This window comes from Schistocerca americana, chromosome 6 (assembly GCF_021461395.2).
Source record: "Schistocerca americana isolate TAMUIC-IGC-003095 chromosome 6, iqSchAmer2.1, whole genome shotgun sequence".
NCBI classification, from domain to species: domain Eukaryota; kingdom Metazoa; phylum Arthropoda; class Insecta; order Orthoptera; family Acrididae; genus Schistocerca; species Schistocerca americana.
This window is the reverse complement of record NC_060124.1, coordinates 41,268,092-41,289,342: the sequence shown is the minus strand read 5'-3', so window position 1 is coordinate 41,289,342 and position 21,251 is coordinate 41,268,092. Positions and strand designations below refer to the sequence as shown.

Here is a 21,251-nt window from a genome sequence, read left to right as displayed (position 1 = left end):
GCGTGCTTGTGAACACAGCCGCCGTACGGCGCACGCAACGTGCTGAAAAGCCCAGCAACTTTCTGCACAAACAAGTTCTCCATGCAAGGCGCATACGCCGACGCTTCACTACTGGCTAATTTGTTTACTCTGCGACACTCCTCGACTGCTACCAACTGTACTGTCGAGTCCCAAGGGCAGAGAAACAAAATTAACTGCTTCCATATACTAACTGTTTAGATAAAACATGGTATAACAAAGAGAATCCTCTGCAGTAGTTGGCCCTGAGAATGTCAAGTAGATTTATGAACTCTTTCAAGGCAATCACCGTGTAGCATAAAATTTTCTAAGCTGTAGCATCGCATGAAAATAAGATTCATTAAAACGTGTCAGTACTACGACCCATAGTTGTATAAATTATGTAAGGCCAAAGACAAATCTGTGAGAAAACTGTAAAACTTTCTAGAAACAACATAGGCCTAAAGCGATTTAATAGATTAAAATAATCCAAGCCCAAATTAATATTTCACTTTATCTCCTCCAGTGCCGTTATGTTATACTTTCCTCGTATATTTTTATGCTATTATCACCAAACAACAAGATGTTAACAAAGCAAATTTAACTTTGCTCACTTTACGTAGGAAACACGGATAGAATATGTCCTACCAAGGTTCCCAGTTCGGTTTCGTAGATTGGTGGTAGTGGTGGTGGTGGTGGTGGTGGTGGTGGTGGTAGTGGTAGTGGTAGTGGTAGTAGTATTAGTAGTAGTAGGAGTAGGAGTAGGAAATGTTACCGCCGATTCAGAGCACATTTTCACAGAATTTTCATCCATGCTCGTCAAGGAATTTGTCACGATTGGTATCTACGGCAATAATTAACTTACCGTTTTCAAAACTCATTACGGGAAATTTGATAAAACAGTGAAACGTGTTGCGGTATGCTAAATATCTGATTCCTACCCGTCCCTCGTAGGGTGACGAAAGTAATCAAATGCACCCCCCTCTGGCGATTACTAGCGAATGTGGTTGGCTGTACGCCTAGATTACTTCCGGTACGCTTTCACTACAAGCTTCATATGCGCCGCCTTAAATAACCTTGGATACTTTCGTGGTTACTTAAGAATACTATTATCTACAGACAAAGACTTCGTCCACACTGCAGGAAATATAAAATCCATGTGACGTACTACAATATAGTTTGATATAGTTGCTAACGCAGGACGGATATTCCGTTCGACTTACCGTTCATGAATTCACGTGCTAAACACTGCCTAAGGTTGTAAACTTTAGTCCCATGTACACAATTACCTGTTTCCGCCCTGAAAGGTGGAGAGGGCAGGGCAATATATTTTAATGAGAAGTGGATAATTTTAAACTTCCAGAAGTGGGCAGATTCAGAGTCTCCAAAAAAACATTGCAAAAGGTGACAAAAGCCAACACAATAGTTAATTGAACTTTTACAAGAGCTGTGATGTTCAAATTTACGAGTAGTCATCGCGGCTCAGGTTTACCACTTTCATTTAAGACCAATGCTGGGATGGTTACTTAGATGGTGTCATCCTTTTATTTCTTTCCACAGCTTTGTCAAACTGAGATAGCGCTCCGTCTCTAGAGTTGGAACATGTAACTCCCACCTTCCTTTCTTAAAACCTACTTGAGTTATCAACAACAGGTAATTTAAACTCCATATGTTTTGGTCGAGTAGTCACTGCCTAGTGGTAATTAGTAAAAGGTGTTAAACAATGACGGTAGCTATCACTTGACAATGCATCATTTGCGGCATTATGCATTTGAAAACCGGACCGCTTTTTCCGTCCTCCCGGGAAGGCAGTGTACAACATGATACCATTAAAAATTATCCATGCTCCAAATGTCACAAGTAAAAAATTATACTACCTAACTGCCCTTCCGATGTAGCTCCTCAATTAATGGCAATGTTTCACACTCTATGCGTGATTGCTCCTTTTATTAAGATATCAATAATACTCCATGTGTGGCAATAGCGCTGAGATGTTATGTTAGCAGTTGTTCTTCCGATAACCCCTGCAAAAAGATAAGTGCCCTGATGAATGAAGTGTAAACTTCCATGACAAAATTCGGTTGATTACCAATCGCTCTCAGTGAAATGGTCCAAATCGTAAACCTGCCAAAGGCAGCGACATACTGCATATCTGGCGCGATACACGTCCTTACTCTACTCACTTGGCAGAATATTTGCTGGCTATGTCAAGTATGTAACAGACCCGATAATTCGTTAGGCGTGCCGCTATCTTTGCAGTAAGAATTGTGTCACTGCCAAGTAAGGCAGAAATACAACATGGATACCCAAAGTCCATACCTACTATTTGTTGGTACGGCATGCAAGTAGCACACAATTTACATTTCACTCCAATACCTCAATGTGGCCTATAATTAATCGGCGGCACGTCTTAACCATGAACTACGATATTATCCATAGGCGTTAATTTTAATATACCAACCTTACTAACTCTAATCAGACCATGACGATCTTTCAAGTAACTGATAAAATTTAATTCCCAATTAAAACAAGTAAAATCACTACCTTCAGTTACAATTACTACCTTCAAAATAATGCTGACAGCTTTAATATGTTTGGACAATAAGAGACACGTTTGGCACTGAATGTATCCCAGTCCCAATCAATTTCCGCCTTTCCCCGCAATTTTTCTAAATACAGCTGAAGTTATTGCAATGACAAAGTATCCACGGGCGACCTCTCAAGATAGTTCTCTGGAGCTCCTCAGTTTTGTGTTCTGAAATTTAAAGAACACGTGCTGAAGAAACAATTCCTCCAACCGTCACGCTACTTTTGAAGTACCTCGTCTAAAAAGTATACTAGTATAGTACGGAATTCTTTGTAGTGGCCTATGTCTGCAGAATCCCGAACACCCCCACCCCCCCACTCCGTTAGTCTCTTATTAAAGGATGTTCAATGACAATTTTGGCGGTGGCAACAGCACTTCGCTTTCACTAATGAATTTCACTTTGCGCGTGAGGCAACTAGTTATTTCTTCTCGTGCCATTGCCACTTGCGGTGATACACAAGAAGTGTCGTCAATGTAAAGGCTCAGGCACTTCTGATAGTTGAAAAAGTGGTTTCTCTGAAGAGGGCAGGACGCCTATAGATCAGAAAATGCCTGATTCCCTCCCCCCCCCCCCCCCAAGGGGCCCCTGCTTTGGTTAGTGAATAATAAATCAGACTATAGCTTCGTGTGACAAATGGGGCTGCTTTAACTGTCAGGCACAACCTGTCGGCGATCAGCTGCAATCTTTTTTTCCTCCTCTTTCATACAAACGGCATCCTTATGCCACCAAACTACAGTTTTTGTGCCTATCAAGAGATATCTGCTCGTAAATCCAAAATGATAAATTCCATTCTCTGGTGGTTCGCTGGGAGTCTGGCGACAATCAGTCTATCGATTTTCATGCACACGAGGAGAAATCCATATTGCACTATTTCAATTAGACCTGTTAGTTTGTACACCGTCCATTTAATTATTTAGCTGGACCAGTTCTTATGATTGAAGAAGGATCATGCTTGCTTGGTTGGCGTTCGTGCGTTGGCCATGACATAGGAGAACCAGAAAGTAAAAAACCAAAAATATTCAGTGCATCGTTAACAAACAACTTTGCATGCTAAGATATGTTCACTCGCCTACTGTTCTAATAAAACTCAACCAATACAGATTTAAAATTTAACCACAAAAAACTTATGAATACTCCACTATTAAAGCGTAAGAAACGGCACACTGACAGCAGCTAAGCTTACAAGGGTTTACCAGGAAACAAAATCCTGGGCACAGATAAGAGGGGCGCAACAAAAATAACCGCCATAACTGACAGTGAGTCTTGTTTGCGCGACAAGTCCTTTGTTTGGTGGGTTTTCTCACGATGACAAACGCCAGCGCCTTTTTTATTTGCAAATGGAAACTGCGTTAGTCACGAGCGCCTTGCAGCGGCCTACTGCCGAACTGCTGCCGCGGACAGACTTCTTCCTCCTCGCTTTCGCCACGACCTCACGACAACAGAGATTGCGTTTCGCGAAATGGCAAAGTCGGTCATGGAGACTCAGGGCAGTCGCGAACTTAAAACTGTAACGTGTGATATCAGTTAGCACCATTTCACACGGCCACGATGCACTGAACAAAACAAGTGTGGAAGCCTTGATGGGCTTAGTCGTTATCAGATGGTGGGTTAAGTAATATTTACTGTTCAACGGAGCGAAAGTTTAAGATTTCGATCCCGTTAAGAATACAGCTCCAAGTCTACGGTGGGACTTTTGGTAGTTATACTTTCGTATACACGTAACTCCTGCCCAAAGTTAACTTTGTAACTGACGCCGAGAGCGTAAAACTATTGCCCTGTGCACGCTTTGCACAAATGCAAATTAAGACATCAAGGATGCTAAAACTGTTTTTTATGCCCACTGTTGGTCAAATTTTTTTATGCAGATAACTCAGTTACATCATGTATTAAATTATTGGCCAGTTTCGGCTTGTGGCCATTTTTTAAATTCCAATTAGTAAATGCGAGTCTTCATATTTAACTGTTTTGTTCTACAGAAACGTGTTCCCATTACACACGTTAAACATTTGCTTATTTGAATGGGGACAGGTCTCTGTTTCCGTGGGTTACTAAATACAACGACCTCATTTAATCGACGCAGTTACATTTGAAAATGGTTATGTAATAAACATCAGCGTAAACGATTTCAGACAGTTTACGGTGGACATACAAAAATTTACAAATTATGGCGGGGCTTTGGATCCACATACGTTAAGATCGTAAGCACCACACGGGGGTTGGGCTTTTGGCTTGTTTCGACTGGCCGACTGCTGTTGACAAAGCAGATCGAGGAGCGATCTATGATCATGGGACATGTGATCAGCATGTCCTCTATTCCTCCAGCCGTTACTGCCAGTAGAGGAATCCTGACGATGTCGCTGCTGTCCTATTCAAGCAGCTAAAAAAGACTCACAAGGTCTGAGTGGACTCCGTAAGAGAACTCTCTACCTAAAAATTTGAGATGGTACCAGGAACCGAACCAAATTTCTTCCGCCGCGAAGGCAGTGAATCATTCGGCTACCGAGACGGTTACACATGAAGAAACTAAAAATATTAAGCCGTCTATGGTTATGTTAAGATATTTGCTGTTTGACATGCGAATTCTTGTGTTCATGTGTGACTGGCATTGCTGTTTGTGTATTTTTTATTTAAGAAATCGTATTATCATCGCTAGGAGGCCCCACAAATTGTTTTCCTTTGGTACAACATTAGAAACGTCCCTACCACTGCTTTCTTTTTGTTTGTTTTGGCTTAGGGCGCAAAAACAACTACAGCCGCTTTCGTTATAGCAGTAGTAGGAGCAATATAACAGTAAAAGGACAGTATGAATTTTCGTCCGATTCTCAAAGTGCACGATGAAGATCCATACGTGATACTCAGCGGTAGCACTGTACTCAGCTTGCCTTACCATTTTGTATGCTCCCTGCGATAATGCAAAGCAGTCAGCGGACGAAGTACATCAAGTAGAGAGACAATTCCTTAAGGGCAAATCTCTCAAAGTTGCGCTCTGCAAGCAGAATTTCAGTACATGTCAAAAAAATACAATTTCCATTTGATATAATTATGCCACAACTTACCATTGTTGCCATTCCAGATATTCTGATTTACGGGGGTTGCACGAGTAACGTGGCAGTGCGATTTTTGAAGCAGCAGTTGTCACCCGCAATGGCACAACGGCGTGGCAGTGCGATGTTATGCGGGAACGATCAAGATACTATGCAACTTTGACGGGTGCACACCACACATCAGACGACCGTACCCAATGTTGTTGTGGTCTTCAGTCCTGAGACTGGTTTGATGCAGCTCTCCATGCTACTCTATCCTGTGCAAGCTTCTTCATCTCCCAGTACCTACTGCAACCTACATCCTTCTGAATCTGCTTAGTGTATTGACCTCTTGGTCTCCCTCTACTATTTTTACCCTCCACGCTGCCCTCCAATGCTAAATTTGTGATCCCTTGATGCCTCAAAACATGTCCTACCAACCGATCCCTTCTTCTAGTCAAGTTGTGCCACAAACTTATCTTCTCCCCAATCCTATTCAATACCTCATTAGTTACGTGATCTACCCACCTTATCTTCAGCATTCTTCTGTAGCACCATATTTCGAAAGCTTCTATTCTCTTCTTGTCCAAACTCGTTATCGTCCATGTTTCACTTCCATACATGGCTACACTCCATACAAATACTTTCAGAACCGTACCCAAAGGGCAGGTAAAATCAGTCAGTTGTGCGGAAAGGTCAAAGCAATTTCTCATGTAATATCTACGTTACTACAGTTTGTGATATAGTTTGGTGCAGTGGGTAACAGATTGCTACTGGTAGCCATGTAAACCTGGTAGCCATGTAAACCGCGCGCTGTCTAAAGACTGCCGTCTGAGAACGTTGTATCGTCAAAGGGGTTTGCAGAATAGGTGTCTGTTACTGGGTTATTCAGCAAATAACACACCGAGATAAATGGCGCAGTGGTTGTGTATCCTCACTCGCTTTTAGGAGCAGCAGAGTTTGAGACCCTCATATGCTCCTTTAGAATTAGATTTTCTGTGGATTCCTAAATTACTTCAGGCAATCAGGAGAATATCCCAAATTGCCCCATCCAGGTTTGTAAATTCAAAACATGGGCTACCATATAGTCTTTTATAATACGTATCCACATGAACAGTCAAGAATGCAATTTTGTAATTTCTCTGCTACAGCTTAAGGAAGTGAAAAAGCAAGGTTACATGTATCAACGAGTTCACTGATATTACCCACATAGTTAGGAGAAATGTGTTTGGCGGTAACTGGCATTTTTTTTATTTATCATTAACATCACTCTCCAAAAAATCCACCTGATTGATTCCATTCTTTAGAAACGGTTGTCGGAAACAATAACATTTACGAAGAACGAATTCTAAAGCTTTGCATCATTTATCCAAAGCAAGCGAGGGGTGCTGATAACACAAGTTTCATTTATTCATTATGAAAAGAACTGAAATCCCCTCCGGCCACATTGGATTCACGTTTTCAGTGCGAATTCTGGGATGGTTCTTTTAACTACCATTTGTCGATGGACACTAGCACAATAAATCTGAAACGAATTGATGTTATTCCACGGGAATAGGACCAAGACAACGAGCACCCATATGTGCTATCGTTGACGTTCATAAGTCTTCATCCTATCTTGTACTGAACCATGTTTCGGTTAAGACATTACGAGATGCTGCGCTACCGTAATAACATGCATCTTAATCCACATTATGTAATGCAACGGAGGCTAAAGAAAACAGACAACAGGGTTGAGGCGACCGAATTCATTCCTGGCGCCCTGCCCTACTCAGCTGCAGCCGTGGAATGCTAGGAAGAAACAAGCCTTCTTGGCTTTCGTCCTACAACTGCTTTTTACCCAGAGCAACACACAACTCTGCCATCCACTTTGAGCCACTCATGTGGACTCTGTCTTAAGATGGATACAGACATTCGTCTCCTTGTGCTGCAGTCTTGGAAACTAATGTGTATAAAAGGCTTCATACGATACAAAGCTTTTCAAGTGTGATGCTGTAGAAAAATGCTGAAGATCAGATGAGTATCTCGAGTAACTAGTGAAGAGGTACTCGATCAAATTAGGGAGAAAAGAAATGTATGGCACAGCTTTACTAACAGAAGGCGTTAGTCGATAGGGCACATCCTGAGGCATCAAGGAATAGACAATTCGGTAATTAAGGGAAGTGTGAGGGAAGACGTAAAAATTGTTGAGGGAGACCTAGGCATGAATACAAAGCAGGTTCAAATGGAGGTAGGTCGCTGTAGTTATTCAGAGATGAGGGGGGCTGGTGCACGATAGATTAGCGTGGAGCTGCAGCAAATCAGTTTTCAGACTAAAGACTTACTATGGAGACATACATTTTATACACGTTACAGCGACTGCAGCAACATTGCAGACGCCGACCTACATAGGGAGCAACGATCACCACGATAAAATAAGGGAAATCAGAGCTCGTACGGGAAGATACAGGTGTTTATTCTTTCCATGCGCTATACGAGATCTGAATGATAGAAAATTGTGAAGGTGGTTTGATGAACACTCTGCCAGGCACTTTAATGTGATTTGCAGAGTATCCACGTAGATTTAGAACTTAACATTACTGTTCGATAAAGACTTCCTCTGGACTTTTCCTTATGTATATACCAGTTACAAAAGACACACCAAAGATATGATAAAGATCAGATTATCGACCCCTTTATCAGCAACCTATTAGTTTAATGGGGTACTAGATGTTTTCTACAGGCTTTAGATACTCACGTATTTAAGCGGGATGAAAGTTCATCTGTGCCTTCGTACGCATTGACAAAGCGTTTTACTAAATCGGGCGATGATAAAGTGTACGACTATTTGGAATGGCAAGAATAAGAGCGAGTTTAAAAGACAGGAGAAAAAAAAAGCGAATGCACTGCCAAGGAATATATGCTAAGAATTATGTTCGCCTTATTGCTACATTACAGGTTCCAACACCGTAAAACACCACCGATACTAATTTTACGTTAAGGTGACATGCTGATGTTACATGACAAGCATCCTTTCACGAACAATCATTCGACGACTACTCAATGGCTCGTGGTGCTACAGTCTACGATGTTTTACGGCAATATAGACTGATTTAGGGAATAGAATTAACACCAGCAGTTGAATCTCTAGCAAATACTGCACAATCAGATGACTGGCTTTTGGCCAAGTCAGGTCTGCTTGTACACTGCTATAGCGAACGACAAGCCCAAAGACTTTCTAAATGCGCGCGTGAGCGCATGTGTCCCCCCCCCCCCTTTTCTCCCACGCACGCACGTAGTGGCTCTAGGAGGACTTCCTGCGTGCGGAAGATGTAATCAAGTAGCTTCCCTTCCCTTCCATCCTTCATCACCCCAACGTCTCTTCCAACCAATGCTACCATCGTCAGTGAAGATACGAAACACATACTGATTATTTCATGGCGCGTACAATTATCTTTGCGACCTTTAGCTCTCCAGGAACATTTGGTATAAAGGAATAACGTCCTTAGGGCAGAATTCCTTCACATGGGATTTGAATATAATTACTTCAGCGATCTGGCTAAAAGTACATTAAACATGGATTAAAAGCAGTCTAGACCGCAATAAAGCATTTACTTACAAGGTTTTCGGTTAGAAGGTGAGCATTTTCACCGCAGTGATGAACGGAGCAGGTGTTACTACTCCACGGAAGTCAACTACTAACTGTTAACTTTCGTAGAATCTTAATACCTGCTTCGTCCACCGTCACCACTCTACCATCGTGGTATAAATCGTCTGGAGATGGTCACATTCTGACCAAAGCCAATAACCATGGTAAATAAATGTTTTATTGCGATCAAGGTCGTTTTTTAATCCATTTTTACAATACAAAATGAATTATTCACGACTATCATCCGAAGTGTTCAATAATTTAAAAAGTGGGTGTGCGTTGTCGTGGACAAGACTTCTATATTTGTTTTAGCAGTGTAGTTAATGTCTGAAAATATTTTAGGGCTGTTGTGAAATTTAATCTCGCCATTACAAGGTTTTGTATTTAGAATCCGCAGTGACATAAGCTCACAGTGAGTTTTGGCCACATTATACAGATTTGTGCGTAGAAATCTAACCACTAGTTAATTCACAAACTGTGCTTAGCTTTTTTTTTTCGCAGCCATTGCAAAGTGTTTCAAATATCAACAATGAAAAACTGCAGGTACTCGCGCAGTTAGGATCTGCGCATGGTACTATGCAGGTGAAAGGCTAGTTTTTGTGCCAACCTGCTTTTAGATTTGAAATGCCCTCTTACCTTCGAAATTTCCGGCATTAAAGTGCCGCCAGGACGGAATCCGAAACAGGATCCTTACTGCGTGTAATGCTGTTACCAATTGAGCTATTCGATCATGTGCCACTCAAAAATAAAATAATAAAAACAAAAAAAAGATTAGGTCAAGACGTTATCATATCGTTCGCTATGCTGCGAAGTGAAGCCAATTCAGTACTTCTTTTCCTGTAACTACAGACATAACGAAATGGGCCCCTTTTTCAATTGATTTTTTAACTGCAGCACCTGCATATAGGAATCCGAGTGATATTACACTGTCCAGTCACAAATGTTACCACCTGTCAAAAGCCTGAATAACCACATTTTGCAGTGCTGCAAGACATGCAGGAAGAGAGTCAATGAGGTTGTGAAAGGTGCAAACAGGCATGTGGAGCCATGCCGACTGCAGTGAAGTGGCCAGCTGTGCTAGCTTTGTCAGTTGAGAATCCATGGCGCAAACAGCCCGATGGAGGTGGTACCTTAGATTCTCGACTGGGTTTTAATGGCTCTGAGCACTATGGGACATAACATTTGAGGTCATCAGTCCCCTAGAACTTAGAACTACTTAAACCTAACTAACCTAAGGACATCACACACATCCATGCCCGAGGCAGGATTCGAACCTGCGACCGTAGCAGTCGCGCGGTTCCGGACTGAGCGCCTTAACCGCGAGACCACCGCGGCCGGCGACTGGGTTTTAATCTGGAGAGTTTAGTGAGCAGGGGAATACGGTAAAATCATCCTGGTTGAATTCAAACCACGCACATACACTGCGAGCTGTGTGACACGTCGCACTGTCCAACTTAGATGTCATCGTGCCGAGGAATAAGCTGCACCCAGGGATGGCCATTGGTGCCTCAAGGGTAGATGCATACTTGATCTTATCCATGACGCGATCACCCAGGGAATGCCCTCCGGTCTGAACACTACCGACGATTGTTTTAGGATGTGTGCTTTCATATGTTTCACGCTGTACATGCCAACGTCTATCTGTGTGCTGGAGCATAAAACGGGATTCATCTGCAAAGACCATCTGTCATCACTCACTGGACGCCCAGCTGAGGTACTGGAGTGCAAATTCCAGCCTCTGTCGCCTGTGAACAGAAGTCAGCCTGGAGTAATGCACCAGGCGCCTACTGCGGAGACAGATGTGCAGCAACGTTCGCTGAAGAGTCGCTGAGGAGACACTGTTTGTTGCCCCTTCGTTCATATGGGCGGTCAGCTGCTCAACAGTTGCATTTATATTCGCCCACAGACATCTCTGCAGCCGTCGTTCACAACTGCATCTCTGGTGCACCCCAGTTGCCTAGTGTGTCCCTTCGCGTATGATGAAACAGCACACTTTAATTTAGTTACTTCGAGTCTACATCTACATTTATACTCCGCAAGCCACCCAACCGTGTTTGCCACTTTCATTACCTCACTTTCCTGTTTCACTCGCTATGGTTCGCGGGAAGAACGACTGTCGGAAAACCTCCGTGCGCGCTCGAATCTCTCTAATTTTTCCATTCGTGATCTCCTCGGGTGGTATAAGTAGGGGGAAGCAATATATTCGATACCTCATCCAGGAACGCACCCTCTCGAAAACTGGACAGCAAGCTACACCGCGATGCAGAGCGCCTCTCTTGAAGAGAGTGCCACTTGAGTTTGCTATAACATCTCCGTAACACTATCATGCTTACCAAATAACCCTGTGACGAAACGCGCCGCTCTTCTTTGGATCTTCTCTATCTCCTCCGTCAAACCGACCTGGTACGGATCCCACACTGATGAGCAATACTCAAGTATAGGTCGAACGAGAGTTTTGTAAGCCACCTCCTTTGTTGATGGACTACACTTTCTAAGCACTCTCCCAATGAATCTCAACCTGGCACCCGCCTTACCAACAATTAATTTTATATGATCATTCCACTTCAAATCGTTCCGTACGCATACTCCCAGATATTTTACAGAAGTAAGTGCTACCAGTGTTTGTTCCGCTAGCATATAATCATACAACAAAGGATCCTTCTTTTTATGTATTTGCAATACATTACATTTACCTATGAGGGTCAGTTGCCACTCCCTCCACCAAGTGCCTATCCGCGGCAGATCTTCCTGCATTTTGCTGGAATTTTCTAATGCTGCAACTTTTCTGTATACTACAGCATCATCCACAAAAAGCCGCATGGAACTTCCGACACTATCTACTAGGTCATTAATATATATTGTGAAAAGCAATGGTCCCATAACATTCCCCTGTGGTACGCCAGAGATTACTTTAACGTCTGTAGACGTCTCTCCATTGAGAACAGCATGCTGTGTTCTGTTTGCTAAAAACTCTTCAATACAGCCACACAGCTGGTCTGATATTCCATAGGCTCTTACTTTGTTCAGTGCGGAACTGTATCTAAGACGTCGATGAATGAATACTGTTAAAAATGGACTAAACACAAATGGAAGTCATCACAAACGCAAAGACCAAAAGCACGCTATGCACGAAAAAATACGTAATACTTATTTTGGAAAATGTAATACTTATTTTGGAAAATTTCCATCAGAATTGTGTGTGTGTGTGTGTGTGTGTGTGTGTGTGTGTGTGTGTGTGTGTGTGTGTCAGAGTGAAGACCACACGTTCCAAATAACCTTGACCGAAATATGTCAAGGCATGGCGGAGGCGTGTAGTACAGTAAGCCAAGTCCGTAATCTGTTCCGACATTCGCGCGAAAACCTCTAACTGATGAGTCGAAGCCACCACGCCTGCGGTGTCGGGGCGACCTTATTGTCGCAGGCCTCGCAGTCTTATCCGCTGGGTCAGAGGCTGCAGACCGCAGGGACGCGGATCTGGCGAGCATTATCTCCCAACTCGGCCAGCAGCGGTCGGCGTTTTATTCCATGATTCACTGTCGTCCCGGCTATCAGGCACTCCGATTAAGCAGGGGTCGCTGCCATATGACCAGGTCATCGCCACACCTCCCCGCCCGCGACCCAAGAAAGTCAGCAATCTTAAAGTAGACTGAGGCTCTATCAAGTGCTCCACTACTAACCACGATTTTAGCTCAACTAATTACGACAGATTCTGTGAAACTTCTTGCAGATGACAATCTACATCAGTGCTCTGATAACCAGAAATTTAATTGTTATCACACAGGATTTGCAATATCTATATGTAAAGCTAGGGCTTTTGACCAAGTCATGGTACTGAAGCGGGTACAGTGAACCAGTTTGGGAACATTTAATTTTTGATAATTGTTGACTGACTCCTTGAATACTCAACATACACGAGCAAGTAGTTTGATACTAAAAACTCATTTTCCTGGAAGTTTAATCTGCACTCTTGTCATCCGTGCATTTGTTTCTGATCCGACCCCACCATAACAAGTTTTTTTAATAGATCAAGCCTTAGCTTCAAAAATTCAATGTTGTGCTACTGCCTAGCTTCCTGGGCGTACTACTGCAGTGTGTTGTGTAGCAGTGAAATAACTATATAGAGCTATTCACTGCTCTCAACTCATCTTAAGACTATGAAACTAGTACGGCGAGAAAAAGAAATTACGAATAAACTTATTAAGAAGGTTTCAAAGATATGAATTTCTATGAAAACTTTAGCAGGAACCCGATCATTGACAATCAGCTACTGATCACAAGAAACTGCTCAGTTTTCGAATAAGATATACTGTGAACCATGGATGAAGGGCAACAGACAGATTCCATATTTCTATATTTCCGAAAATCATTTGACATGGTGCCCTACTGCAGACTTAAAGAAGGGATGAGCATGGGGAATAGTTTCCCCAGATATGTGAGTGGCTCGAAGACTTCTTAAGCAGTGGAACCAATTATGTTGTCCTCGACCGCGAGTGTTCATCAGAGACAAGCGTATCGTCAGGAGTGCCACAGGGTTTCTATATACATAAATGATCTGGTGGGCAGAGTGGGCAGCAATCTGCAATTGTTTGCTGATGATGCTGTGGTGTGCAGCAATTAGGGAGTGGGCGTAGTAGAGTACAAGATGACTTGGACAAAATTTCTAGTTGGTGTGATGAATAAAAGCTAGCTATACATGCAAAGAAATTAAGTTAATGCAGATGAGTAGGAAAAACAAACCTGTAATATTCGAGTGAAGCACTGGTAGTGCGCTGCTCGGCAGTCACGACGATTAAATATCTAGGAATAACGTTGCAAAGCTATATAAAAGTGAACGAGCGTGTGAGGAATATGGTAGGGAAGACGAATGATTGATTTCTGTTTATTGGGAGAATTTTTGGATATCACGGTTCATCAGTAAAGGAGACGGTATATGGGATGCTCGGTAGACTCCTCGAGCGCTTGGGATCCGAACCAGGTCGGGTTGAAGGAATATATCCAAGCATTCAGAGGCGGGTTGCTATATTGGTTGCAGCCAAATTCGAACAACACACAAGTATCACGGAGATGCTTCAGGAACTCAAAGGGGAATATCTCGAGGAAAGGCGACTTTTTTCCGAGCAATACTTAAAATTTAGAGAACTGACATTTGAAGATGACTGCAGAATGATACTGCTGCCTGATACCGCGTAAGGACCACGAAGATAAGATACGAGAAATTAGGAATCGTACGGAGGCATATAGATCGTCGATTTTTCCTTTTTTTAATTTGCGTGTGGAACACGAAAGGAAATTACTAGTAGTGGTACAGAGTACCCTCCGCCACCCACGGTATTGTTGCTTGCGGAGTACGTGTGTCAACGTAGGTGTAAAAAATTCTATATTACAGAACCTAACTTCGTATCCCAATGATTGATTGCTAGTGACCCAGAGATGACTTGTGTTTACCACGTTCCACGTAGTATATATGCAACCCCAAACAATGCTCCCGTTACCCATAGACAGTAGTGCCGGTGGGAACATTGATATTCGCTCTGGAATCAAAAGATAATTTCTAGACTGTTCGAGCAGACACGTGGAAAGTGATTCGAAAATACATTACAAATTTTTCGACAACTACGGCGATTATGGTGAATAATAAGGGAGGACGTGTGCCTTTCTACGCTTTATCAGCCATCTATCTGGAGTTTTACGAGTGCTCTTTGTCAGTTTTTAAATCCGTCTCATTCTGCCGGACTGTAACAATCCGATCCGTACAAAAACAGCATCTTAAAAACTTTACCCAACTCCGCTATGTGCATCTCAAACATTGTGCGTGAATGCACGAGAGTGAATACCTCTGAGAAATTTTAACTTCAGTATTAGGGTACGCTGTTGATTACGCTATTTGTTATTTTCTGCACTATTCAACATTTTCACTAATACTTCCATGCATTTTTTTTTTTTACACAGACTTTTTCTGTCGAGGTTGTGTCTAACAATACGGAGTCACTGATATACGCCTTGACTTCGAAATGCTGAGGGAGAAGCCGCCGATGTTTCATGTACATCTGAAACCTTGAGGAAGTAAAAGGAAACTGTTATAAATAATTCCACAAACTCGACCATGGAAAATTATACTGACTGCAAACTAGAATTACGAACGGGACTAACGGAGATCTTTATTTTTTTTCTCTGCCATAATTATGACAATTGCTAAGCTTTGAAACATTTGCAACCTCAGCAACTTTTAAACATTATATATATTCAGGGCATCAAAATATTTATGAATAGTTCTTAAATGCTTGCAGGAAAGATGCACTGAATTAAAAAGCTATGTGAGATGCTTTTCTGCCGCTGTGAAAATTTATTATTTATTTATTTAAAAGCACAAGTTACAATCATTAAGCGCTTTTTACTGTAGACTGTTCACGAAATTTTACGGTTATTATGTTTGCGAGGACAAGCAATGTCATAATTTCTGTGGCTGCAAAGCACTTTATTTTCTTATGGATATAATGAAAAACAATTTGACACACATCTGATGTTCGTTTACTCCGACTACTTTTCTTTCTGGTCGTTAGTGAATGCGTGACGTCAGCTCACTGGCTTCCCCAGAACTGCTGCTCTAGTAATAGATAAAGAGGTGAAAGGTATTATGGATCGATCAAGCAAGCTAGCAAGCAAGTTGCATTGTGACAGCTCTTAAGATAGTGATATTTGTTCGCAGAGCGGTTATCCGACAGATAGCCCAGTCACGCCGCTAACTACACTCTCCGCCGAGAGCTGGACTTTGCCCCCGCTGTTGGCCGTTGCCGGGCGGAAGAAACACTATATCCCTATTCCTCCTTTGAGGTTCTCCCTCTTACGGAGAACGTAGTGAAACCACAGTATTAGTTGACCTACACCGCAACTGGAATTTCGCGCATACTGGTGGTAGCTCCGCCTGAAAAACTTTCGTATCCACGAACCAACAGCGACCACTTGAGAAACAGTAACACGTAAGTAATATTAAACGTAGAGCCACAAATGCAAACTAACATGAAACCCAACTCAGACGACGATTTCTCTGCTCCAAACGCTGCAATTAAGTGTGGGCAATTACTCCGATAAATTTTAAACGTCATTCGACTGAAACTTTTAACCAGCAGAAAATTGCTCTTATTTCGCTAGTTGTTAAAGGAATGGCCCTATTATAGCCACGCGATATACTTCTATATCACGTTAAAGCGAAACTGGTAGCTTTTAGTACAGTAATGAATCAAGTAACACCAAGTGAAGAATCTCACAAGTTCCATAAAGAGTTAGGGTTATTCTCATTGGATGCAGATGGAAACTGGCATCTTTTCCAAATGTGAACTATTAGCATTCACCTTAGTTGATTTTAGAGAAAGCATAAAAATTTTTTTTGTTGGCTGGACGGAGATTCGAACACCGTTCCACTCGAATGAGTGTCGAGTCGAGTGCTTTAAGGAATGGGCCACATGGCTTTTTTAGGCGAATGTGACAAGACAGCCCACACATTAACGCAACTTGATATCGAGAAAAACGAGGAACAACACACGTAGTTTTCCTATTACATCGCTACCACTACACTGCATGTCCTAGAAGGACTTGTCAATATTCTGGGATATGAGAAGGACAATCATTCGAAGCAGAAAACTCTAGTAAACATGGACTCTAATTAAACACATACTTTAAGGTCTATGAGCACTTTTTCAGTATAACAGACGTGTTTCACAGCAGGTAAGAGGAACAATTAATCACAACTGTTAAGATATGCGTTTTAGAGCCCATGCTTACTAGAGTTTTCTGCTTCGATTGATCGTACCTGTCTCATCCCTGAATATTGACAATTCCTCCTGCGACACGCTGTAAAAAGTATAAAGACAAAGACTGAAATCATAATCAACCAAGTCTTATCACAGTTTCGGAAGCAATCTGTGGTTGGCTTCTCTGCGTATCACATTAACTGAGAGACAGTATGTTCTTTAGCACATACTAGAAAATGATACCTGCATTATCACGTCTTATTTAACATTGCCCGCGAAATTTCCTGTATCTCATCACCTTTTGGCAGTCACAGGTGATCTGATACCTATTCAATATAACGTGAAAAATTTATTGATCGCACTCTTTTTTTCTCAAAAACAAAACAAGATGCGTGCGAAACATCTTCACTGCATCATTCTGAACAGAACAACGATTTTCCTTCATGGCCAAGGTCCGAAGACACATTGGATGGTAAAACGAAAATTGGACCTGCCAAGGCAGTAACTGATGAGGCTCCAGTAGTAGCAAATCGTGATCATCATAATTTGGAACATACGAAAGAAACCTGTGGGTCTGCTATTGTGGCTGGTTCGCCAGGGATTACGTGTCAAAGACCTCGTAGGCCGCTCGCTTACTCGCCAGGCGATACGGATAAAACGTGGGGAAGCCGAGCCGGCCTCGGCACTATGATGTCACGGAGGCTTGGCCAGCTGTGTCCCCGGTTGCTACGCCGGAGACGTGTGCTGCGGCACGTTCTCACCCGCCGGTGGCTGTTGCAACCTTAGCCACTAGCTTTCCGCACAAATTGTCAGTAAAAACCATACGGACTGTAGTAGCTTGTAACTACACGATAACCAGATTATTCTAAATTTTTTAAAAACAATGAAATTCCTTCACCTGTTCGAACCCTGTCACGGCGTATAGTAGACGCCAGTTAAAAAATTTTCTTCGGCTCGTCAAGTAAGTCTTTTTGCCATTCAATTTTGACATCTTGAGAAAGGTACTCTTGGCAACCCACCTAGCTTCTATGTGAATCATCCCAATTTTCAAAATCTCCTCAGTGTACAATCTTGACAACTAGAGTTTGAATTTACAAAATTAAGCAAATTTAAATGAGCGGGAAAGAGTTTATGCCTTTATTCAGTTGTGATTATTTAAATGTAAATTCATATTGGTTCTTGACTACATTTATGGAGTGATTTCAGCCATAGGGAAGGATGCTCTTTGGACGTTACTGTAGGATATTGCAGGGCAGCTATACGTCTAATTAATGATTACTGAAAGCTACACATTCGTAAATACACACTAATTCAAAAAAGAATGCATGCTCATTTGAAGAACGGAGTATTTCATTTACGAGGAAGCCTTACACTGTACAATGTACGAGAATTCTGCGGCAATTGTGTCAGTCAAAACGCGATCACAAAAATATGTCAAACTACTAACAGAGCTTCCCAAATGAAATTACCACGACATCACAACAGGGACTTAGACGAATATTTTTAACAAAACGAGCTTTTTTAAAAAAAAATACAGAACATGCTTTTTGCTCTACTAAATGAGCCAAGACTAAGTAAAAAAAGTATTGAACAATCAGCCATTTAAAGTTACAAAAAGGAATACATTTCTGAAGAATTCGCAGAATACACAATGCACGAAACGCCAGTTTCGGTTAAACACCACCAGATAATATGTTAGAAGCATATGAAATGCTACACTGAGAAAAAAAAAATGTGAAAGACAGAGATCTTAATTATAACTTTTGAGAACACTTGTCATCTTAAAGAATTTTACAGATTGACAATACGATTACAATTTCACTCATATTCACACCGAAATTAATAGTGGGCCAATATTTTGAAGGAATAGAATACTTGACATATTTTACATCATATTAAAGACGGCAATAGAAAATTAAAACAGTATGTTTCTTATTTACCTTTTCGAGACATTCCTGTCCCCTCGCCTTGGGATCTACCTCCACCTCCAATATCACAGCATTAGGTTGACTCACTAAGCACCACATCTTGCTTTGGTTATGTGCAATCATTAAAGTCTTACAATATCTTTAGAAGAACTGTTCGTTGTCTTACTTTTATATATCCACCAAACAAGCCGCTTAGTAGCACGCACTCCCATTACCATCATCTGTCGCCTATACTTTGCAAGCGCAGACTGACTACAGAACACAAAGCATTCAAGATTTTGTCACTTCTGGTTGCAGAACATTGGTGCTGTAACCACTAGTGCCATCTAGCTTTCAAATATTGAAAACATTAGATTAACCACAGAAATTATTGATGTCTCATATTTGGTCAATTTAAATTACTTCAGAAACTCATGCAAGTGTATTTTAATACAGTCAAAAGCAATTTTTTTCCAAATAATTAAAAATATATCCACTATGTTGGCAGAATTAATATCTATGCTCAACCAATGATGCGAACTAGAAACATCTCTGGAGCGAGCATACAGATGCGGCAATGCGCGATATCGGACGGAATTGGATAATGGATGGTGTTTCGTAAAGATCAGAGGGTTGTAATAATATTTGACGTCTGTATTAAAGAAAAATCCTCACAATAGCTGAGAACGAGCATTGCAACAAGTGACTGGGAGATTTCTCCGTAAAGAATTCTGCATATTTTGAAGTCATTGGATAGGGAGTAAATAGAGCCTTCATGTGCACAGTGGGTTTCTTAAGCATCCTAGTAATATTAAATTGGTCTTAACAGATTGAAAGGGAATTCCACTTGTATGTAGCACATTTCACATTTTAAAGATTGGCGTTTTCTGTCGAGAGATGAAAGGAAGGCTGCTGTACTTAACCAAGAATTGACGAGCCGTTATTGTAGTAAACTGTACAGCGAACAACGTGATGTGACATTGTTACACCAAATTAACGATTTACACCGCCTGCATCTCCTGTATTTTGTCACAATTTTCCGTTCATTATGAGAGGGAAGCAAGAAATTCATTTTATTTACGCTTGAATGCATTGCATTGGGAAAAAAATGCGGAGTTGAATAAATGTACACAGAGCTATCGAAACATAATTCCATAACCAGATTTTGACGTCTTCTGTAGAAGCGAAATACCTTAATTTTCTGGTGTCATAGTTTTAATCTTTAAACACAAATTGAATGTAATTGCTTTCCATGTTTAAGCTTCGTATTGTGTTTATTACAAACACAATGTGTGGAAATCCCCATAAAATGGAGTAAATGACAGACTCGTGTATAAAGCTTATCTGCAGATCAGTATTATCCAAAATGTCTGTACAGTCAATGGACTGACTGACAGCATACTTCTCATACCCACTCTTGCTGATACAACCACAGAAAATAGCTCTAAGATGTTAATCGTTGATGACACTGATTTTTCAACATATAAGGCACTATTACTAGTATAGCTATGATTAGACTCTTGTGTTGTTACTGTACAAGAAGTTAACTGTTCCATTTCCACATATTTCTCTCTCTCTCTTTTTTTTCTTTTCTTTTCTTTTTTTTTTGCCGCCGTAAAACTACTGTAAATAATCATTGCTGCTACAGATAAACAAATTATGCTGGCACTTATGTCACGAAGTATTTCATGTAATATTAAGGCACTTGCTAGGCTGAAACAGTCATTGTGTATTTGCAAACGGCAGCCGTAAACCACACAAGTATTGGGTTACACAATCTGTTGAATGTGTCAATATAGAGCACAGAAAGCTGTTTATGAATGGGATGTGTTCACACATAGACATGTTGATGCCAGGCTCATCACATCATACATACAGTTGATATTAAGTTACAACAACACCGAAGAGTACAACCAGCCCTTTAATTTATGTGAGTAAGTATGTGCCCTATCTGCAGTTCACAATATGGAACCAGAGCCAGACAAAGAGCAACCAGAGTCAAACAAAGAGCATTACGAAATGGTTGACTTACCTAAATCCCACATCCAAGGGCTACCTCCTCATGCTTCCTAACAGAAGTTTGGGTGAGTGACAATATCATTAATTCACAGAAAGAAGCGATCATGATTATCTTTCTGAAATTAGAGAAGTTGTGCACTAACTCATAGGGTTAAGTTCTCCTTGTACCACTTATCGGCTGTTTGGGGAAGACAAAAGAAAATAATGACTAACAACCACTTGGTGTAGACATTAAGACTCCAGAAAGCTTTTCATTCATCTTCAGCGTGGTTTTCAAAGATACTACTCTACACTCAGTAATGGATACCAGTTCACATTCAAAAGGGCTATGACACTACCTG

General features: G+C 41.4%; 1 protein-coding gene across 1 annotated transcript in view; it reads right to left on the bottom strand.

The window, feature by feature from the left end:
* The window catches only part of LOC124619730 (E3 ubiquitin-protein ligase MYLIP), a 35,527-nt gene extending 16,339 nt beyond the window's left edge, over window positions 1–19,188 (bottom strand). The window contains exon 1 of the mRNA XM_047146298.1: window positions 18,925–19,188. Within this exon, the coding sequence (XP_047002254.1) occupies window positions 18,925–19,035 (111 nt within the window). The 5' untranslated portion in view covers window positions 19,036–19,188. The remainder of the gene's footprint in view (window positions 1–18,924) is intronic.
* Window positions 19,189–21,251: the final 2,063 nt, after the last annotated feature.